This window comes from Eublepharis macularius, chromosome 1, assembly GCF_028583425.1.
Source record: "Eublepharis macularius isolate TG4126 chromosome 1, MPM_Emac_v1.0, whole genome shotgun sequence".
In the NCBI taxonomy this organism is placed as follows: Eukaryota; Metazoa; Chordata; class Lepidosauria; order Squamata; family Eublepharidae; genus Eublepharis; species Eublepharis macularius.
Genome location: NC_072790.1, coordinates 97,616,992 through 97,638,966, shown reverse-complemented (window position 1 = coordinate 97,638,966; position 21,975 = coordinate 97,616,992). Strand labels below are relative to the sequence as shown.

Sequence of the window (21,975 nt, the reverse complement as noted above, 5' to 3'; positions counted from 1 at the left end):
CCCCCCCCCGGCGTCTCGGTCTCAGTTCTCTCTGCGCAGCTGGAGCAGCTGCACCCGCTCTCTCCTCCCCCCCACTTTCCCCTTCAGACTTTGGACTTTCTTCTTGCTGGAATTCCTGATGGTTGAACAAAAAGTCTGTCAGCTGCGCTTCCGATGTAATCTTGTAGGTTTGATCCTTGTATTTAAACCAGATGCCTTCTGGAAACAACCATTTATATTTTATATCACATTTCCTCAAGAAAGCCGTAAGTCCTTTATACTTAAATCTTCTTTTACGAGCCAAAAATGGAACATCCTTCAATATTTTAACCTTGTTGCCCAAATAATCCAAGTCCACATTGTACGAATTATATAAGATGGTGTCCCGAGTCTTCTTAGATGAAAAGTCAATAATAATCTCGCGAGGCAGCTGACGCTTCATTACATACTTTGAAGATGTCCGCCGGACTTCCAAAATACCGCTTTTTAACTCTTCTTTAGTTGCCTTTGTGAATGGCGCCAAAAGTCCAGACACCAAATCTTTTAAATTTTCACTTTGCTCCTCTTATACATTCTGAAGACGCAGAACCGTTTGGGCACAGTCCACTTGCAATCCTATTATTTGATTCTCCAAAAGCTTCACTTCCTTACTTGTTGCTTTCATGAGTATTACGTTCTCTTGTGCAGACTGCTCTGCTCTGGTCGCTGTTTCTTTAATGGTTTTCTCTTCGCTTTCCACTGAATCAACCTTTTGCCCCATTTCATTCAGTTTCGCTACAAAGGGCTGCACAGCTTCAAAGACTGCTCGTCTCACCATCTCTTCCAAAGTTTCCCCCTTCCCCTGTAACGTCGCCATCACTGATTTACTCATTGCTGGGCTCTGCTTTTTTGTCGCCATCTTGGGGGGGGCGCCAGCTAAGTTCTGAAACTCCGTGAAGGGGAAGAAATCCACACCTTCTTAGCTTCAACTCCCACCAATCCTTCGCATACGCTTAGAAATCAGAAGGGATTCGCTTACTTACAGGTTTTCACCTTAAATCTGCTTATTGCCGTTCTCCATGGCCCGACTGCACGCGATGTGCTGCGCAAGTCTGCCGGCCTCCGTTGGAGCAAACGGGCAATTTACCCCCTGCATTGCTTTCAGGGGGTTCTTCCCGCTGCGCTCCGGACCCTGTCTCCCTCACTGGGAGTCCTGGGGGTTAACCCTCGCGGGTCAACCGCCCGGTCAGGCTGCTCGGACGTTTCCTCCCGGACCTGCGGAGAGGAGCGTCCGACATGGCCGGGAAAACGAAACCGAATCTATTGGTATTCTGTTCTGAGTGATTTTTGCAACTGTCTCTTCCAAAGCGCATATGAAAAGGCTTGTGTGTGAAGACATTATTCTGATCAGGAGTCCCTTTGGAAGCCTGCTATTCTGCCCCCAACATAAGCATGGAGAAGCCCTTGGCAGCTAATAATAGACTGGATGCAGAGAACATTTATTAGGATATTCATACCTTGCTTTCTTCTCATGTGAGATCCCAAAGCAGCTTATAATATCATTCTTTCCTCATTTTATCCTCTCAACAGCCTATGAGGTAAGTTAAATTAAGAGAGTGACTAGTCCAAGGCCATGAAGTGAGCTTCTGGGGCAAAATGCTGATTTGAGCCTGGATTTCCCAGTTTCTAGTCCAACATTCTAACTACTACACACTTACACTGGAATGACTGGTGCTCTTAGGGAGAGCAGCCACCACTCCTGCTAAGTAGCATTCTGTTTTTCTTAAGTGCTGTAGTGGTGTAGGACACCCTCCATGAGGAGGTGCAAGGCTCCATTGCTGTCTGTTCTATGTTTTCAACTCTTCACATTTTGCAAAGCTTTCTTGAAAGTGATTTGTCACTTCTGGAATGCGTTCCCCTTGAAGCTTGCCTGATGCCTGCCCTGCTATCATTTAGGTAAAGGGTTGTCCATCCCTTGTTTCTGTAGTCTGCGTCTTACCTGGTCTATGCTCACTAGTAAAATTGTTTTAATAGTGTTCTATACTGCCCTAAGTTGTTATGCCCATAGTGGGTCTATTTTATTATGGCTTTTAGTATTGATTTAATTTGGGGGTTTTGCATTGTTCTACTTTACGGGCTGCCTCAAGCAGGCTTCTTGAGAGGTAGCCTATAATAAGTACTTTTTCTCTCCAGAAAGTTCTACAATGTTTAAGGTACCAAACAAGAGAACAAAGTGTTAACCAATAGGGATGGGAAGCAAAAAACATTTGGTATAATTTGGATTTGGATATCAGGAATGTCATAAATATTTGGTGTGCCTGATATATGTGACAGATTCTGTATATGGATGTTGTTTTATTAGAGAATCCCTAATATGTTTGGCTATTATTCCCTATCACGGAACTATCCAGGGGGCTGGGGAGTATTTTTCAAGCAAACATCATCAAATTTGCTGTCCTCTCTGTCCACTAAAGGCCCCCTGACTCTGAGGAAGATTGGATCCTGGGGTCCAATTCTGTGGACCTCTGAACAAGCTGCCTCCAGCCTCTCTCCACTGTTTCCCTATGGGAGAAAAAATTCCAAGGCTTCCAGGTCAAAGAAACCTAAGGCAACAGGACAACTTCTGTCCAAAAGTCAGCCCCAATACAAATCCCACTCCCAGTGCAAGTTGAACCAACAAAGCCCAGCAGAACCAAACTCTGAAGCAAGGAAACCAGCATCAGACCAGAGACAAGGCAGAACAAATACAACAGGTCTGTGACATTCATTTCTCCCTTTTAGATTAAATCTTAGCATATATAGTATGGAACCAAACTGAAGTAAGGGAATTAACATCAAGCCAGAGAATCCCACAAAAACAAAAGAAAAGAAACCAATATCAAACCAAAGAATCTCATCAAAACCAAACTGAAACAAGGGGGCACTGTAACAAGTAAATAAACAGCAAGCTAGCAACTGCTTAAGCAATCCCTCACAAGAAATAAGTAAATAAACAGCAGGCAACTGTTTAAGCAGCCTTCCCCCCAAACAACTCTTAATAATACACACCAATAGAAAGTATAAAAATTGGTGCTATGGTAACAGAATGATTTTGTGTAGAGCACTTGACTGAAGGGGAGAGGCATATGTCATGGTGTCTTTACTTGCATTACTAGAGCTTTAAACAGAAATCACTGGTCAAGCTGAGAAAATTTGTAAAGCAGCATAAGTGCTATATGTAACTCTCCCTGCTATGGAGATTGTTTTAGAGTCCTTTTGGTAATGATTTTAAACACTTTCCTGATTCAAAGACAGGGTTCTTGCTGTCTAAGGTTGGTGATTAATTAACTAATTCTCTGTTTCTTTTTTTTGGGATGGAAGAACAGATTACCAGAACAGTTCCTTTAAAGAGCTAAGACTTCTAAGCCTATGGCTTTGTAGAGTCCTGAGCCTGGTTGGATGGTCTCCTTGAGTGTTAGTTTGCTTGGCTGACTGGCCTGTGAGGGAGCTTGGAGTTGAACACCAGGCTAGTACAAAGTGAACTGGTTGATTCACCACTGAAGTCTGCCAAGTCTCAGCCTAAATAGGCTGAAGAGTGATCTGGCTCAGCTGCAAGAGCTGAGGCTGAGGAGGCTCTGCTTTGCTTTGGCCATGGTCCTCCAAGGAAGCATCATTGCCAGAGTCCTGGCCTGAGTCAGCAGAAGATGGTGTGCTGCCAGCCTTGCACTTGAACTTCTCCATGTTACTTCTGCCTGACTCTATAGACACGGTCACTCTTGGTGTAGGAGGCAATCTGGAGGGACTATCAGCCCTGACTCTTGTCCTGCATGGTGGGGCCCTAGTGGGGGTCTCCGAGGCAGGCAGCTTGGATGTGTTTGCAAGCAGCAAGGATCTTTGCAGGTTCTGGTGGGTGGTCTTGGATGCTGTTGGGGCATGGTTGGGCGGGTTATCGTTCGTAGGCTCTGGCAGAATGGCCTCTGTCACATGGACAGCTGGAGTTACTGCAGCACTAGACTCATACTGGTCCTCAGGCTCTTCTTCTGAGCCCTCCAGGTCTGAGCCAAGTCTGCACTGGCAAGAGTCCAGGATCTGTGCCACCTTGTATTCTTCTTCATCTACCTGGATGGGTGGTGGCCAGTATGGGAGGCAAGATCTCAGTGGGCCTGGAGGATCCAAGATCAGGAGTGAGCAATGAAACAACTAGGTGGACCCATATAAATAGGGGTAGCTGCGGCCAACTTGCCACAGAGTTGACCACCTGACTATGGGAAAGAATCCCAAGCTTCTTTGACCGGAGGTACTGGGTTGACAGCCCACCCTCATCTTCCACTTTCAAGGGTTTGCCCAGTTGCTGTTTCTTGTTGGTCTGGTCTGTATATGCCTGCTTGGCTGGGCCCAGCTGTTATTGGATGTTGGCATGTATTGCCATCAGTTTACTTGCCCTCAGTTTACTTGCAGCCTTCTGATCGGCTGCAGGTATAGTGGATGGTTCTGTCAGGCCCGGGAAGAAGAGCGGGTGGAATCCATAGGTGTTGAACAAGGGGGAGTGCTCTGGGGACATGTGAGGCATGTTGTTGTAAGCAAATTCAGCTAGTTGGAAGCACTTCACCCAGTTATCTTGCTGGAAGTTAATGAAGCAGCACAGGTACTGTCCTAGATGTTGATTTACTTCGTCTGGCCATCAGTTTGTGGGTGGCAGACTGTGATTAAGTGGAGGCAGAAGCCCAGTGATACGAGCAAGTCTTTCAGGAATCGTGAAGTGAACTGTGGTCCCTGGTCTGATCAGGTACTCTGGGATCCCATGGAGGCAGACAGTATGCTGGAAGAAAAGGTTAACTATGATGTGAGCGGGTGGAGTTCCCTGACAGGCTACAAAGTGGGCCATCTTGGAAAGGGTGTCCACTACTTACCATGATGGTAGTGCATCCCTGGGAGGGTGGTAACCCACTAATAAAGTCCATGGATAGGGTGTCCCAGTGCTGAGACAGCATAGGCAAGGGCTGCAGCAATCCTTGAGGCTTGCTGGGGCTATTCTTGGCCTGATGACAAGTTACACACATTACTATGTACTGGTGCACATCTGCTTGGAGCCAGGGCCACTAGAACTTTTGGAACACCAGCATCTTGAACACTCTGAAGTGGTCTGCTGGTTTGGTGTCATGGCATAGGTGTAGAATCTTGGCGTGAAGTTCCCTGGGAGGGATGTAGAGCTTCTTGTAGTACTTTACTAGACCCTAGTCTTCAGAAAAGTTTTTTAACACCTGTTGGGGGATAGCTCATAAGGTCTGGAGCCATTCTCAGGCCTGGGGATTGAGCTTCTGCAGTTCTTAGATCCTATCAACCCCAATTTATTCCTGGGTGGCAGCAAAGTTTTCCTTATGTGGAGTACCATGGACGTTATTTCCTCAGGGGCATGCCAGGTGTATTCTCATTTCCAAGACAGGGGATCTGCCCTCCAGTTCTGGGAACTGGGGACATATGTCATCATGAAGTTGAACCAAGAGAAGAAAAGGAGCCACTGGATTTGTCGCTGGTTCAACTTGTGTACGGTCTGGAGGTAATCTAGGTTCCAGTGGTCTGTCTGGACTACCATGGGACATTGGGCCCCTTTGAGATAGTGGTGCCCAGTCACAAAAGCCACCTTACTGACCAGCAACTCTTTGTTCCAGATAGTATAGTTTTGTTACACAGTGATTAGTTTCCTAGAGTAGTAGGCACAGGGTCTGGGGGTGGGAAGTGAGGAACACTGTTGCAGTTGGACTGCTTCCCTTGCAATGTTGGAGGCATCCATTTCCATTATAAACAGCAGGCTGGAGTCAGGATGCATTCAGGACAGGGTCTGTGGTGAAAAAGTGCTTTAATCGCTGGAACACCTGCTGAGGTTTAGGGTCCCACATGAATAGAGTTCAGCCCTGCAGCAAGCAGGTCAAAGGCCAGGCTACTGACAAAAAGTTGGAGATCAGCCATCAGTAGTAGTTGGCAAAGCCCAGGAATCATTGCAGTTCTTTATTATTCTGTAGAGCATGTCAGTCCATGACAGCTGCCACCTTCTGGGAATCCATCTGGAGTCCTTGCAGCAGATGTGCCCCAGGAATGCCACTTCTGTCAAGGTTAAGCCACATTTTTCAAGCTTGGTATAGAAGTGATGTTGGTGTAGTCTTTCCAGGACTGATTGGATGCAGGCAGTGTGGTAGGTGGGGTTCCTGGAATAGACTAAGATGTCGTCCAGGTAAACTATGACATACAAGTCACTCAGGTCCCTAAACACATCATTCATGAAATGCTGAAAGACCGCTGGAGCATTACATAACCCAAAAGGCATTGCAGTGTATTCAAAATGGCCGTATTGGGTACAGAAGGCAGTCTTTTACTCATCTCCCTTCTGGATCTGGACTAGACTGTAGGTCTCTTGGAGGTCTAGCTTGGTGAACCCTGGAGACAGACAGACATTTCTGGGATCAGAGGCAGGGGATACTGATTGTGGGTTGTGATTTATTCAAGGTTTGATAGTCATTCTACAGGCAGAGCACCCCCAACTTCTTCACAAATAGGACTGGAGCTGCTGCAGGGGACACTGAGGATGGGATGAATCCTCAGGCCATATTCTTGTCAAGGAAGGAATGATTTTGAAACCAATAAACAGAATGGGGGGGGGGTTGCAGTTATAATCCTAATCTTTCATGGCCATTTTAAGATGGAGATGAGAACTGTGTATTCCTCTTACCCAAGAAAACTCCATTTCCTATAGTATCTGGCAGAAAAAATTTCCTATAGTATCTGGCAGTGAAAATTTATATTGCAGCAGCAAGAGGTTTTAACAAGCCCTTCCCTATTGCTAGTTATTCTCCCCCCAAGCAAAAGTAGGGGTTAATGCATTGAAAGACTGGCTAGTACTGAGAGTACAGAGTTAAGTCTAAATTAGAATATATCTTTTGTCTTTGAACCGAGATGAGAGGATTTGCATGCTAAACTCCTAACCTTGGTGGCATATCTAGTTAGAATCCTAAAAATACCAAATTTTAACTAGTCTGTTGTAGGTGGAGGTTCTAGTCTCATGTTTCAGAAGGTTTTAGTGCAATTGCAAAAACAAGTGTTGCGTTTAATGTGAACACTGAACCTGCTGGAGGCAGGCTGGAAGCAATTTCTTCAGTTGCATAGCTAAGGTGACAACCAGTAGGGCAAGTCATCCTTTCGTTAAGACTTCAAGTGACTTGTTGATAGTAGTTTGGCATCTTTTGCTGAACAGGAAGCTACTTGGGAATGATGGGAAACTTTAAATGCATTAGAGTATAAACATGATTGTGTCAAAAGTTCAAAGAAGGAAAAATGGGGTTTACAGCTCATTTTACCTGGCATTGTATTTGTAAACCATATATGTTATCCAGAGATTAACTTTTATAGGCTTCTGTACCAAGAAACAGGAAAATATCTGAGGAACTCCTTTCAATTCTTGATCTTAACTTACTGAATAAAAGAGCAGTTAACAAGAAGGATTAAGTAATTTGAGAGAATGGAATGCTAAAGGTAAAATCTCACCTGCAGAAAACACAAACTGTGCAGGCTTTTACACACTTACAATGGCTTAATTTGGAAGGCTGAATACTGTTAAGAAGCCAAAAGGTGAAATCAGAGAGCAGTAATCCAGTGTTTTATTTCTGGGAATCTTTACCCTGTGCTCTGAGAACTCTGCCATGGTGTTCCCTACCAGGGATACAAATACCTTCACAAAAGCCAGCATCTTTTTAAATACAAGCATGACTTCTATCATAAAGGACCTTGTTAAAGGGTGATTTTTTTCTGTTAGACGTTAATACAAAGAACAATATTGTGCCTACCTGGGAAAACACAAGTACCTTCCTAATGCTGCTTGGATTGAGTTTCCCGCATGTATTTACAGATGCTGCAGTATATGATGAAATACCATGGCTTTTGCTGCTAAGTTGGGGCCTTCCAGGCTGTCATAACCACCTTTCCAACTGTAAAGCTTAAATTGCATATTTGAAGGCTTGGAGTAATTTTAATATGCTGCAGCCTGAGCAAGATAGGAAAACAAGTGTACACATCTTCACATGCTTGGTTTGTCTAACATAAATCATAGTTTATCTCTATAGGTTGAAGTGTGAAGTGCTAATACAAGAGGGGGCAAGGATTGCCTAGTCTTACTCAATTCTCCTTACTACAGCCTCCATGGCATATGGCTCTTGTTCTTGTAGATACCATCATACCCAACATAGACTTTTTGGATGGTCAGAGGGGACCCCTCCCCTCTCTCACCAGCAGAAGAGCTGGTTGGAGCTAACTCACACATGCATTTTACAAGCACTGCTGGAGCTGGGATTTCAGTCTCTATTGGTTATATACAGATAGTGGCAACTTCTATATGTTGCTGTGAAATGCCTTTACTAGAGAAAATTGATGTGAATTGCTGCTGCAGTAGAAGGAGGTACTGGTATACTTGACCATTATGCAAACACACCTCTTGCCATGAAGTTCACTACTGAAATCAACCAACTCCCTAAAAGGTGATATAACAAGGTCTGGGCTATGATATTAGAATACATCTCTCCTGGCATATCACAGGATCGATGCCAGTGTAAATTGGCAATTAGATTGTTGGGATAAGCTGCTCCAAATATTCATGACAACAGGTATTTTCCCATGCCAGTGACACCCTATCACTTCCAGATGTAACAAGACAATGACTGTATGGTGCAAATAAGGCTGGATTATGATGTAGCAAGGGCTGGCCTTGCAAAAGGCTGATAATACTATTCTTAGTGGCCAGGAATATTTTGAGCCCTAAATAGATTTGGGTGACCTGTCTTCTGTAGTCCTTATGCAACTTTGTGGCAGTAGAGCCATCTTCATAGGTTTAAACTTGTGTACCTGACAGTTGAAGCTAATGGGCCACATGGTAGTGTGTCTTGCCTTGGCGCTGGAGCTAGATTAGGACAAGCCTTTCTACATACTCACAACCTTGTTTATGCTTGGAACTTGCAATTTTGTTAATTTAGATGTGAGTTTTAAAAGTGTAATGTCCCTAAATGGAGGAGGTGGAGCCCACATTCCTAGGCTTAAATCTTTGCTAATGAACTCTTTGAATTGACAGTAGCAAACATCTCTTTCAGACAAACCTTCCTATTTTCAAATTGAAGGAGTCTTGTGTCAGGAGACGGTACAGTGACTTTGAATGGCTCCGAAGTGAACTAGAAAGGGAGAGTAAGGTAAGGCCAAATATCTAAGGATGCTTAACATGGCAGTTTGCTAATGATCCTACTGTGCAGAAATCAGAATGATTGGGGTGTGTTGAAGTGTGAACCACTCAAAACCCAAACTCTACAATAACTGTAGTATTCAGTTACTTTTCAGCACAGAATATTTTAGATCCTAACTGTCTTTCAGGTCGTTGTACCTCCCTTACCTGGAAAAGCTTTTCTCCGCCAGCTGCCTTTTAGAGGAGATGATGGAATATTTGATGATTCTTTTATAGAGGAAAGGAAGCAAGGGCTTGAACAATTTATAAACAAGTAAGTGTGGGATCCTATTTCTTGAAGTAGGGAAGAAGTTCAGTGATATGCATGGCAGTGTATTAGACTAAATTGCTGGAAACAATTTATTAACCAACATACGATCACCTTATACATTCTGAAATGTAACCTTATTTGATGTCTATGGGGCCAGTGGAGCTTCTACTAATGCAAAGTTCAGCACAAATTAACTACTCCTGAACTGCTTCCAGGCCGAATTGTGTAAGTGCTTGAATATATAAACTGCACAGTCTACAAATGCTTAACACGCTGCAGTGATTGAAGTATTTGTAGTGACCTGGGTTTTGTTTCAATTTGGCTTAATTTATGCAAATTGCTAAAATTACAGCATGTAAAGATAGAATCATACAAATAAGGCTGGGGGGAGGGCTGCATAGGGAATGTGTGTTCCATCTGATGAACAAATCTTAAATCTGGCTTGTAAATCTTTTTGAGTATGAGCATTCCAGGATACGTGCTAGAACTTTACATTTGCTTTTAATTTTGGTGAAATTAATTCAGGGAAATTTTGTGCTACCTGAGTAAGCATTGGCTTGATTTTAACACAATCAGACTTGCTTTCTGCTACACCTTGGCCTTGAATGTGACATTCTGTTTGAGGGTGATGGGAGCTGAAGACCAGGATGGTGCATAGTACTTGTGACTATCAAGTACACTCCCCCTCCCCCGCATATGAATCATAACTAGTATGTTATTAAGAAGTTACCTTGTCATGGTGCAGCTGTCTTGCTTATGGAGCTTGAGAGGCTGATCGTTCTTAATTGCACAGCACTGCATCCCAGTAGGATCCCCTTTGGCAAAATGTATCCTGAACTTCCAAAAGCCAATGCAAACCTCCCCCCACCCCAAAGTCCTTGGTCTCTGAAATTCATATGAAGAAAGTTCATTTAGACATGGCTGACAACTTAAACCTTCTGTAGGTACCAAAATGAGTTGTTTGAAGACTTGTGAGCATTGGTGGAAGCATAGCAGGCAGCCTTGATGCACAATAGAAGTAAATCTGATCTTGTTGCTGCCATAATTTTAGCTTGGAGTATAACACATGCTTAGGCTCCCTCATTAGTTAAGGAATTCAGATAGCAGGACCAGAGTGGCTGCTGCTTGTCTCTACAGCAGAGTTTGAAAGAGTGCCATTGGGCCAAGGTTTTTGTAGCTCACCTGATCTCAGTGAGTGCTCTACTTAAGCCTAGCTTGAGACAAAATTATAGAAGACTCACTACTGAGCCTTTGGATATAAATACTAGTTAAAGCATACCACACACTGAGAGTTTTTACTGTGCCTTGTGTTCAAGATCCTGCTATAATTAGTCATTTTTTATTGCATTAGCATATAACCATAACAAAAATACAGAGAAAATGAAATGTCCATCAAGATACAAATTTTAAAAATATTTGGACATTTTCATCAAAAAATTAAGATTCAACCTTCTGAATTGAAAAGACTTCTGAATTGTTGGTGGTCATGCTTTGTTAAAGACAGGTGCTTATCAAGATAACGGTAACAATTACGTTACTTCTGAAATCCAAGGGGAGAAGTTGAGTCTGATGCAAGTGCTGGTCTTCTGTGGTACTATATCTGTCAGTGAACTAGGTTTAACAAGAACTATTTTTCCTTGGTATAGAGAAATGATCCCACTTCTCAGCATGAGCAGAGGAGGACAAAAGCAAGATATAAGTTGATTTGTAAATGGAAATTTCTCATGGCAGTTTAAGCATGGGGAAGAGACTTGAAATCACTGGGAGAATAACCTGTATCTTAATTTTTTTAGAGTTGCAGGCCACCCTCTGGCACAGAATGAACGATGTCTTCATATGTTCTTGCAAGATGAAGTGATAGACAAAAGCTACACACCATCCAAAATAAGACATGCTTGAATGCTGCATAACTGGCATAAATGTTAGTGATCGACACACTTGGTCTAAGATTTGTAGTTTAAGGTTTTAGCATGCTGCATACAAACTGGCACAGAAGCCTTCAGTATACTACTGGCACTGCTTGGTCTTCACATTCATTTTATGGCATTAAAGAATTCTATATCTGCTGTCATTTTTGATTAAATGGCTTTTTAAAAATTCAAATATTTTGAACTTCCCTCTTCTCATTTGCAATGACCTTGTGATGTTTACTGACTCGGCCTTACTCAAACTTGCACTGTTCTGGTGTTGCACGTTCACTTGTATTTGATTAAAACACTAGAATTTTTTTCTGTAAAATAACTAGTATTTAACCTGCAAATCTGATAACTAACATGGTGCATTGTTTTCAATATCCCTTGTGTAAAATAAACACTTCTGTAGCTGTATTCTCAAGATGGGGTGGGAGGGAACCTTTGTACTGAGAAGCAATGTGGGAACTATCTTTATATTGTATAAAAGAAAATCAGATTTGTATACTAAGATCATTTGTCTAAAGTTGTTTTGAAATAAAAAGTAAAACTGCATTTGGTATGTCTTTACTGCTATCAAAAGAAATCTTTTTACTCTTCCATATTTTGGGCTGGTTCATTTCCTGGACAAGTGCTTTGTTGCAGTATATTGCAAGCTTGATAAGCCTCACTTACAGATGCAAGATCTCTAGGATTACTACCACACTTGCTACTGCTATTAAACAGTATATCAGACCAAACTATCAAACTCTCCCAGTTGTTAAGTCTGATTGATTTGAAATGTAAACATTGTCTTAAAATGTAAACATAGATATTTGTACTTACGGGCTAAATTTCTATCCACTCAGAATCTAGTACTAAATAAGCCACTATTTCTATCTACTCTGCTTTCTGCAAGGTGGCTTCTAAAAAGTTAGCAATCCATGAAGTTTAACAGCTTCTAAATTTATGAAATAAGACAGTAGTATTTGTTGCATCTTCTTTAAATAAGTAGCACATTCAATGTAAGTGTTCTTCCAGAAAATTGCTAAGAAAGTAAAAGACTATAGATTTAACTGTCCATGGAAGAAATATCAAATTCAGCCATAGAAATTTAGGGTGGAAGTGACAGCTTCCATTGCTGCCACCCTACAGTTCTTTATGGTACATCTTAACATGGAGAAACAGATATAGGTATGCTTTTGCCTATTCATTATCTTAATAGGGATACATATTTGAGGGCTATCTAAGCCTTGGTCTACACATTCAGTAGAATGACATAGTAGAATGTCAAGTTGGTAAAATGAGCTGTACTTACACAGCAGTTTCATCTACATTTTTTCTTTCTGATACTTGTTTTTTTGTTTGCAAGGAATCCTGTTACCCAGGGGCAACATTCAAAAGTTATGTCACTTGTGTAATGAAATAGTACAGACCCTTCTGCCACATAATTTTACAGCAAGCACAGACATACCTAATTAAACCACTGCTGAATGCCCAATAATATGGAGAGGGGGAGAAGCAAATGACACTGTTTGGGTATCTTTAGTTGTTATCCTAGCCTATAATGCTTTTTGTTTGCAGTCTATAAATTAATGCTGTGCCTACCAGCAACTTCAAAAGTCATTTAAAATATAAAACTTGAATTACTAGCAGTTATTTAGAACCCAGAAGCAGTGGGCTAAGAAAGAGATTTTTAAATACAGTTGCTTAAGATAAGATGCAGGCAACCTCAATTAAGTGAGTAAGTTGTAAATTGGCACCTGAATTTAGCAAGCTTGCCACCAGCCAAACAGCTATGTGGAAGTAGTTCCACAGCTGAGCATATAGACCTCTGGATAACTGCAGAGACAATATTTATGGCAGGAAATAGTGGTACATGCAACAAAATAATAAAACAGTAGCTCACATATGCAGAAGCAGCCAGTTCAAGTACCCTGGTCACAAAAATTGACATTTTGAACTGTGCCTAGAAGCCAGCCAGTATCCATTGCAGTTTGTACCAGTCAGCTTGGTAGTTGAAAGTAAATGCTCTGTCTTCCCTTTTGTAAGCATGTAACTCTGCTGTGGATTTCACTCCAAATTTTGAAAGCTCAGAACAGTGGGCCAGAGAACCCATCACAAAAGGGAAGCAAAATGATGTCCCAACTGCTTTTGGGCTTGCTTTAGCATATCTGTAGGGGGTTCTGACATCTGTAGGAGCAGTTAGTATATAGGGAGAGACTGTCCATCTAAAATCACCTTTAAACATCTTGCTCAACTTTTAGGAGACCTAGACTAGGTTAGGGAAAGGTTTAATACTATTTAAATTATGTCCCCTAAAAGCTGGGATAGCAGGTTTGTAAGGTGATTTAGATTGGGAAAGGAGGTCAGCTCTCATTACGTAGCACCAAGCTATCAAAAACATGAACAATGGCAGGGAGATCTAGTTGTAGATATCTTGTGTAAAAATGTTCTTGAGCCATACTTGCTTAAATATTGTTCACTTTCACTCAGGTGGTGTGTGGAAGCAGAAGGGACTTCTACGGTAAAGCTTGAATCCTTCGTTTTGTTGAAGCTGATGTAGCTATGACCTCAACTATAAATTTACAGAGCAGGATTTCCCTTAGACCTTAGCAGAACTTCCTCAAAATTGTTTAAACATTTCTATTGGTAGAAGCTATCCCAGTGGACTTAAAATAAGGCTGCAAATAAAGGGTTCTCCAAATATGCTTGTGACCTTGGAGAGCAACATAAAGTTAAATTTCTCCAAGGTAGCTACCATTAGTTCAAATCATATTGTATATCACTAGTTTAATGTTCTCTGAGAGATCTACCAGTTGGCCCCTTGTTAAAAATCTCTTCCAAATAGATACAGCTTCCTTGTATTTTTTAATTACCTTGATAAGAAGTCCTGCCTAGGATTACTGTATATCCAAGTGTGATCTTGAAAGAACTACACAAATAATTTGGGGGAAGTGACATCATTATTATTATTATTATTATTATTATTATTATTATTATTATTATTATTATTATTATTATTATTATTATATTCGATTTATACCCCGCCCTCCTCGCACATGGGCTCAGGGCAGCTAACAACATAAAAAAATACATTAAAATCACAAAAACAAATTTTTTTTTAAAAAATCATTAAAATAGTCCAGGAGCAGGCTATTTAAACAAGTAATGGGAGTCCGTATATGGGCATAGCAGATGGCAGAGGGAAACCCCAGAAGAAGTAGTGGTCTTAGATGGAAGGAGAACATCCGCTGGCACTCAGCCGAAGGCCTGGCGGAACATCTCCGTTTTACAGGCCCTGCGAAACTGTTAACAGGTCCCGCAGGGCCCAGATCTCCAGTGGGAGAGCGTTCCACCAGGCCAGGGCCAGGGCAGAAAAAGCCCTGGCCCTGGTTGAGGCTAGACGGATGTCCTTCGGGCCAGGGACCACCAGGAGTTGCTTGTCTTCAGAGCGCAACACCCTGCAGGGGACGTAATGGAAGAGGCGGCCCCGCAGTTTTGCAGGTCCCAGTCCATGAAGGGCTTTAAATACCAAGGTTAACACCTTGAATCGGATCCAGAATGCCACTGGGAGCCAGTGCAGCTGGCACAGCACAGGATGAATGTGCACTCGGATTGGCTTTCTGGTAAGGACGCGTGCCGCTGCATTGTGGACCATTCTTTTACCTTTTAAAATGTATGGCCTGGTAGTTAACTGGAGGATGGCAATGCTGGAGTTCATCCGCTTCCAAAGTACTGTGTTTCCAGTGGCCAAGATCCAAGAGTTCCTTCCTGGTGTGTAAAGCATACAAAGGGCTGCTGATTTCTGCTGACTCCAGCTCCTTGTACTGCATTAGACATCTCTCAAGTCTCCTCTCACATTTAGGACTGGCAGTACAAGGGCTGCTGAGGGCAGGAAGCCTGAAAAGCCCAATATGTATGGTTCTTGGTTTTCTTACATTATTGCAAAATGGGCAACTACAAATAAAAGGACCTTCAGAATGATGCCCAGAAAAGGATGGAGCTGTTGGTCTGGAAATGACACGACTGTGGTACTAAACGACATACACATTTCATTCCACTAAAGTGTAATACACCTTCAGCAAGCTTAATGTAAAATCAGTTTAATAGTTGACGTTTAATTACACATCAGTTTAGAGATGAAGTGAAGCTATGGCATTCCAGGTAATCCAAGGGAAGAACACATCTAGGTACAGTTCTCATCTGGGTCTAAATGACTCCTGTCCTTGGAATTAAAAGTATTGAGAAGGACTGTAAAAAACCCCCAAAGTAAGTAGTACACAGCCATTTTAAGATTTTTTGTTCAATAGAGTAAAACCAGTATTTAATTAAAAACAACTGTTTCAAACGTAATATATTTTATTCTTTGTAAATACAATGAGTACAATCTTAACTTCACAAATCAGTTAATCCACTTTATACAAGAGAAGTTTTACTCAGTCTATGATACTTCAAGTGCTGATTCTTCTTCCTCAGTGCTAAAACAAAAACTAAAAAACTTGAAAAGTACAGCAGCTATCTTAATTCCCTCCCCCTACAGTTTCCATAAGAATATTCTCAAATTAAGCAGCTCATAATATATGTTCTTATAGGTGGGTGCATGAGAGATATCAAGGCTTTCGACAGAATCTGGAAATTTTCTATAAAAACACTAGAAAGGTTTGTATTGACCAACCATTTCCCATCATTGATAAGATATTTCAAGCTGTTCGTGATAATTGGCAAGATAGGTCTCCTTTTTTGTAAATCTTGTGTTTGGCCATCATTGCCTTTGGTTTCAGCACTATGACAGAGGGACAGCGATCTGTTCACTGAATCAATCTTCTCTATTTGCTTTTATTTGGTTTTGCTGTTTAGTCTTCACTTACTGTATTTTTAAAAACTTTTTAAAGCACTTCTGACTGAGCTGTTAACTGATATTTTGGCAAGATTCAGAAGCAAAGCTCACCAATTCATGTTTCTTTTTTTTAAACAGGAGGCCTGGCCTATTTGAATACAAAATGTATTTGCCAGTATATGCCACTTTTCAAAAACCCATTACAAAGGCCACTTTTATGTTACAACTGAAGTAAATGTTTTGATAACCTGGTATTCAATATTGCCTGTCATATAAAAAACATTCAGCAACAAGCTACTTAAAAATTTTGAAGGCCACCTCATGACACTTTACAACAAAAACAATGTTTGGTTACCCAAATTTTCAAAGAACAAAAAAAAAACCCTAAAGAACCTTTTTCTTTACCCTGTCAAATCTGTCAGCTAAATGACAGACTAGCACAGCCTTTGTTAACTATGAATGACAACTGAAATGGCTCTACCATATAAGCTATAGGAGAAGCAGCAGCCAAGTTCCATCCACTGCAGTTACTCTGAGGAGCAAAACAGTTGTCCATGGACTTGAATCACTCTCTTCAAGGCAGCAGAATCTTACCTATTGGCCTCTTTTTGTCAGTTGATTAAACATCTCCAGGCTTCAGCTTCCCGTAGAGTTTCACAGCTGAGGCTTAATCTCCATAGATTGAAAAGTTCTTCAGAAATTTTCATCCTGATGTTTTTTTAATTGTCAGGTCAATTTAAATGTCACTGGATTTGTACATATCTGAAAGTAGTCTTGTAATTGGCACATTTCCAATGGTTTTTTTGAAAAATACTTCTTCTATTGTTGAAGGACTAATTGAACGTAAAGCTGGCAAAAGCAACAAGAGTTTCCCAAAACGACAGGGTTGTGTTGGATACCTGTAAAGTAAAAAAATAATGTTTTTAATTGAAGTCCTGATGAAAACTCTCAACACAATAGCATATCTGCTATTTAAAAATTTGAATCTGACTCCTGAATCAATGTGGTGCAGGTGTCATATCCGGTGCCTTGGGAAGACAACTGGTTCAAATCCATTAAAGCATGAAGCTTATGGAGGTGGGGCCATGTTGGGCCAGCTACTCTTCCATCTTCTGTATGTCTTCCTGAACTCCTTGGAAAAAGGCAGATACAAATGGTACTTGGATAGTAGTAGAATTTAAATAAGTCACACGCATCACATCTTCCTTAGTCTCCTTCAGAAATATTTACACTACCACATTTAATTTGTTGCTGCCCATTAATCCTTATTTAAGATCTGTTTCTGCTTAGATTTCAACTCACTTTACATTCAAGGGATGCATATTAATCAGAAAATTGGCCCATTAAAATGCACATTTTCATATTTTACTACAGTTAGGTATCCCAGGAATAGAATTGCTGTTAGGTTGCCCAGTAGCCACCGTAATATATTCTGGTTGATATCAGGCTAATGCCACTATTAGATTTGCCTCCTTTAAACAACCACAGAATTGTAGCTGCCTGCATGAGGGAGGGGCAAGAGAAGGAAAATTGCCACACAGGCAATGGATAAAATAAATTAAGAGGGAAATGAAGGGGGTAGAGGCATGGCCATTTACTGGCATTTGCTTAGGAAGACCGGGATAGCCTTGGCATGGGTAGAAAGGTGTATAGTCTGCCTCCATTTCATTAGGTTCCAGCATGGGAGGCTGGACAAATTCAACCTTCTTGGGCTCACACCTGTGCAGCAGCTGCTGCATCAGGAAGTAAAATGTTTTGCAGTTTGACACAAAGGAAAAAGAATCTCTAGGAATCTAGAATCCTTTACTTTCAGCCTTCTGTTGACCGGAAAGCATAGTAAATGCTGCCTTGCAGGGCTATCCTCATCAAGAGACTGGCCAATGAGGGAATCTGCATTCCTAGAGAGGCTTTGAACGGTTGCTCCCTTATTTTTGCGTAAGAACAAAATAAGGCAGGTTCCTTACTGAATCTTCCATCCAACCTGAATTCTTTTTTAATAGATGTTTTTTATTTTTAAGCAATAGAGGGGTACAGGAAAAAGGAACAAAAGGGTTTAGGTTTACAAGAAAATTAAAGATACACTTTACAAGGATAATTAAAATATTACAACTATATTACATTTTTCATCTATACAACACAAATTCCAAAATACTTCCTCTCTAGAGCTAATCATCTCATTCTTAAATCTGCCAATATTATTGAGCTATATAATCAGGTTAAATTAAAATGAAAAAATATTATCAACTACTACAAATTATAAAGTATTTAACATTTTATATTGAAATGTCACTGCAATAGTGACATTCCAAAAAAACAAATGATACATTTAAAATATTTTCAGACAGTATGATAGTCTTTTACATGTATAACTGGTTACATATAAATTATATTTAATGCAGGGGTCATTTCTTAGAAAAAGAACTGCAGGAACTCATTAGCATATCTCATTAGCATTTGCCACACCCCTTGACATCACCAGAAGTGTGTCAGAGGGCAACACCCACCCCTCAGGCCTCTTTCCCCAAAAATCTCCAGGTATTTCCTGAAAATAAAGCAGAATGAACTGAAAGCAGCTTACCCTCCTCTGGAGAGCCAGCCCCAGCACCCCTACTCACTCACTCACTAGTCACGAATGAAAATAAAGCAGCAGAATGAATTGAAGCAGCTTAGCCTCCTTTGGAGGGGAGGCAGAGGGGAGGAAAAGGAATCACGTAGGCGGGGCCAAAACCCATGTGACCACATTTCAGCTCTACTGGAACACCGTTCCGGTGCATTCCCCCTCCAAATGAGCCCTGATTTAATGTATTAATACTGATTATGCTAAACTGGTAAATTAAATAACATATATATCTATTTAATTAATTCTATATCATAAACTTAAAACTGTTTGTTTCCATAATTTCCATGATTCTATATCAAAGTTAAATTGCATCACTTATATCCCATCTTTATTTATAGTGAGAATAAGTTTCCCATTTCTTTTCAAAGTCTTTGATTGGTCTTTTGTTTATATAATTCATTAATTTGACCATTACCACACATTCTGCCATTTTATCTGACTGGACATTCTTCTGCTTTCCATTTGGTTACCATTACTACTCTGGCCACTGCCATCCAACCTGAATTCTGATGACACCCACGGATCCTTTCTTTGATCAATACCAACATAGTGTCTTCAGTATGCTGCCACAAGCAGCCAGTTAGGTGGCTTGCTCAGAGAATTGGCCCTGGATCCAGCTTCATTTAACTGCCCTAACTTACTGTAGATATAGCAAATTCTGTGTTTGAAAAGTTAAATCCAGTGTTTTCACCTGGTATGAATATAGCTGTTCAGGGTGAGCTGAGCTTCATCTTGAAGAGCTGCAATGGCAGCAGCATTCCGAAAACTTCTCAGTTCAGAACCACTATGTGTAGGTACTAAAAAGAAAAGAGTTCATTGTATTATTACATAAACACTGCTACCTAACCTACAGGAATAATACACCCAGATGAGTTCCTGTCTGCTCGTACCATTATTTATTTATTTATTTATTTATTTGTCACTGAGATCCAAGGCAGATTACGTACCGCAAGTGAATACTATATGATAAATAGCTATGACATTTACTGGGTGTAATACAATATGATCAACAGGAAACAGATCAACAATGAAAACAGATACAATATGGTATGGTAACAGAACATTTAAGAACTAGCATAAATATGAATACAGATATGAAACCTTTTTGAATGAAAGTCTAATTAATTAACATGATACCTTTAGCAATGTCGAACTACCCAGTAGCAGAGCATCTACATCAGCAGACAGTACCCAATAGCCTAGTCTATAGTCCCTGTCCCTTACCAAGATATCCCTTTGAAAGACTGCTTATGACACAACCCTATAATCTGAGAAGAAAACCCTCCTGCATAAGTCAATTTTGCATTGTTTGTGGAAAGCCAGGAGCATTCCTAACTTCCTTAGGCAGGCCATTCCAATAAGATGGAGACTACCATAGAGAAAGCATTCGTACTGGCAGCTGTTGATTTAGCCCAACTGCTTGTTCATAAGATACTCCACCTGAAAACATCCCAGTGGATAACAATTTTAAGAAGAAATATAAAAGCCCATTAAATGCTTACCTAAAATCAATTAATAGATGAAAGTAATATTGCTACTGGTTTAATAGCCACCGAACACCAGCCAACAATTATCATAGGTGTGCTTTCACAAGATACTAAAACTTGGACTTTGGTAAATACTTAAGGAGAAGAACTTGCATGTTTATATTGTTCCGATATGGTGGGTCAGTTATACCATTATGAGGGCAGTGTTGATTGATCATAGAGATCACAGTTCTCTTTGTCAGATGCATCTGGCGGGGAGGACTGTGGTTATCGAAGGCTTGTGCTGCAGGGGAATTGGATAGTCTAGGTGCTGCTGCTGAACTCTTTTTGATTTTTCTACTACAGACTAACATGGCAAACTCCTTTGAACCTTTACACAAGCAAACTGATCCCCACACCAAAAGGAGCTGTCTTCATCTCCATATCAAAGGAGTTGTTTACATCCCCCCTCTCCTCCTCTATATTTGACCAGTTTCCTTCTGCCCTCCATGCATCTGACGAAGAGAACGTGATTCTCGAAAGCTTATGCTACAATAAAGTTGGTTAGTCTTAAAGGTGCTACTGGACTCTTTTTGACAATGTATCATAAGTTCTACCGGGGCCAAGCCTTTTAGGGTTTTACAGTTAAGCTCCTAAGAAAAACCCTTTGCAATGCAATGTTGGTCTTCTTATTGGCCTGGATACCAATGTACTGGATCCTCACTGTGAGACATCACTTCTACATACAGTAAATGATGATGATGATGATGATATACTAGACTCCTTCACAACTGGAAGAAGAGGTTTTACTTTCCCAAAGAATGTAAGTACGTGCCATCAAATCCCAACCAATTTATGGTGACCACAGCAAGAAGCTTTTCAAGACAAGTGAAAAGCCACAAAAGTGGGTTTGCCATCACCTTACTATGCATCTGATGAAGAGAGCTGAGGTTCTCGAAAGCTTATGCTACAATAAAGTGGGTTAGTCTTAAAGGTGCTACTGGACTCTTTACTATTTTCCTCCGCAAAGTCTTCCTTAGTGAGTACTGACTCTGCTTAGATTCTGAAATCTGGTAAGATCAGACTATCATACCACTTCTCCTCCCAAAGAAAGCAGCCTGATTTTGCAGGAAATTTTAAAGGCACCCAATTCAAGGGGCATGGGCACAGTTTTTACACTGGAATTTTTTTCATTGCCAGCTGGGAAGAGGCTCTGCTTTGCAGCTTACATAACATAATTTGTTAATTCATAATGTTTAGTGCAACATGACACTGAAGATAAGATACTGAGCTATCATGCTGCTTTTTGATTTAAATAAGACTATTTTTGTTTTCCTTACCAGCTTTAAAAGTGACAATGCATTTGAGACAGGCAAATTCTGTAGCATCTAAACGAAGTTGTCTAAATCTAGCCACGACCTCCTGTAATGCCTGTATTTCAGAGATAATCTTATTCAGCTTCTGAGAATCTGTGTTGTCACCATTCATGCCTGGAACACAAACATGTGAAATAAATACGCTAATAAGCCATTTGAAGTACTTGATAAATTGATTTCTGGGGGGGGGGGAACCCACATGTATCAATAGCTATTCAATTGTTACTCTCTGAGATCCGCTTCCACACAAAACTGACTATATTGTAGAAAAGTTAGTATGAAATCTTCTCTTGGATGATAACAAACACAGTAATTTGCATTTA

The 21,975-nt window shown here is 40.8% G+C and overlaps 2 protein-coding genes across 2 annotated transcripts in view; one reads left to right on the top strand and one right to left on the bottom strand.

The window, feature by feature from the left end:
• SNX3 (sorting nexin 3) overlaps positions 1-11,926 on the top strand; it is a 51,202-nt gene extending 39,276 nt beyond the window's left edge. The window contains exons 2-4 of the mRNA XM_054983692.1: positions 9,066-9,161; positions 9,340-9,464; positions 11,255-11,926. Coding sequence (XP_054839667.1) covers positions 9,066-9,161; positions 9,340-9,464; positions 11,255-11,360 — 327 coding nt within the window. The 3' untranslated portion in view covers positions 11,361-11,926. The remainder of the gene's footprint in view (positions 1-9,065; positions 9,162-9,339; positions 9,465-11,254) is intronic.
• Positions 11,927-16,926: 5,000 nt separating this feature from the next.
• NR2E1 (nuclear receptor subfamily 2 group E member 1) overlaps positions 16,927-21,975 on the bottom strand; it is a 32,356-nt gene continuing 27,307 nt past the window's right edge. The window contains exons 7-9 of the mRNA XM_054990893.1: positions 21,617-21,766; positions 19,502-19,607; positions 16,927-17,089 (exon numbers count right to left, since the gene is read on the bottom strand). Of these exons, the coding sequence (XP_054846868.1) occupies positions 16,927-17,089; positions 19,502-19,607; positions 21,617-21,766 (419 nt within the window). The remainder of the gene's footprint in view (positions 17,090-19,501; positions 19,608-21,616; positions 21,767-21,975) is intronic.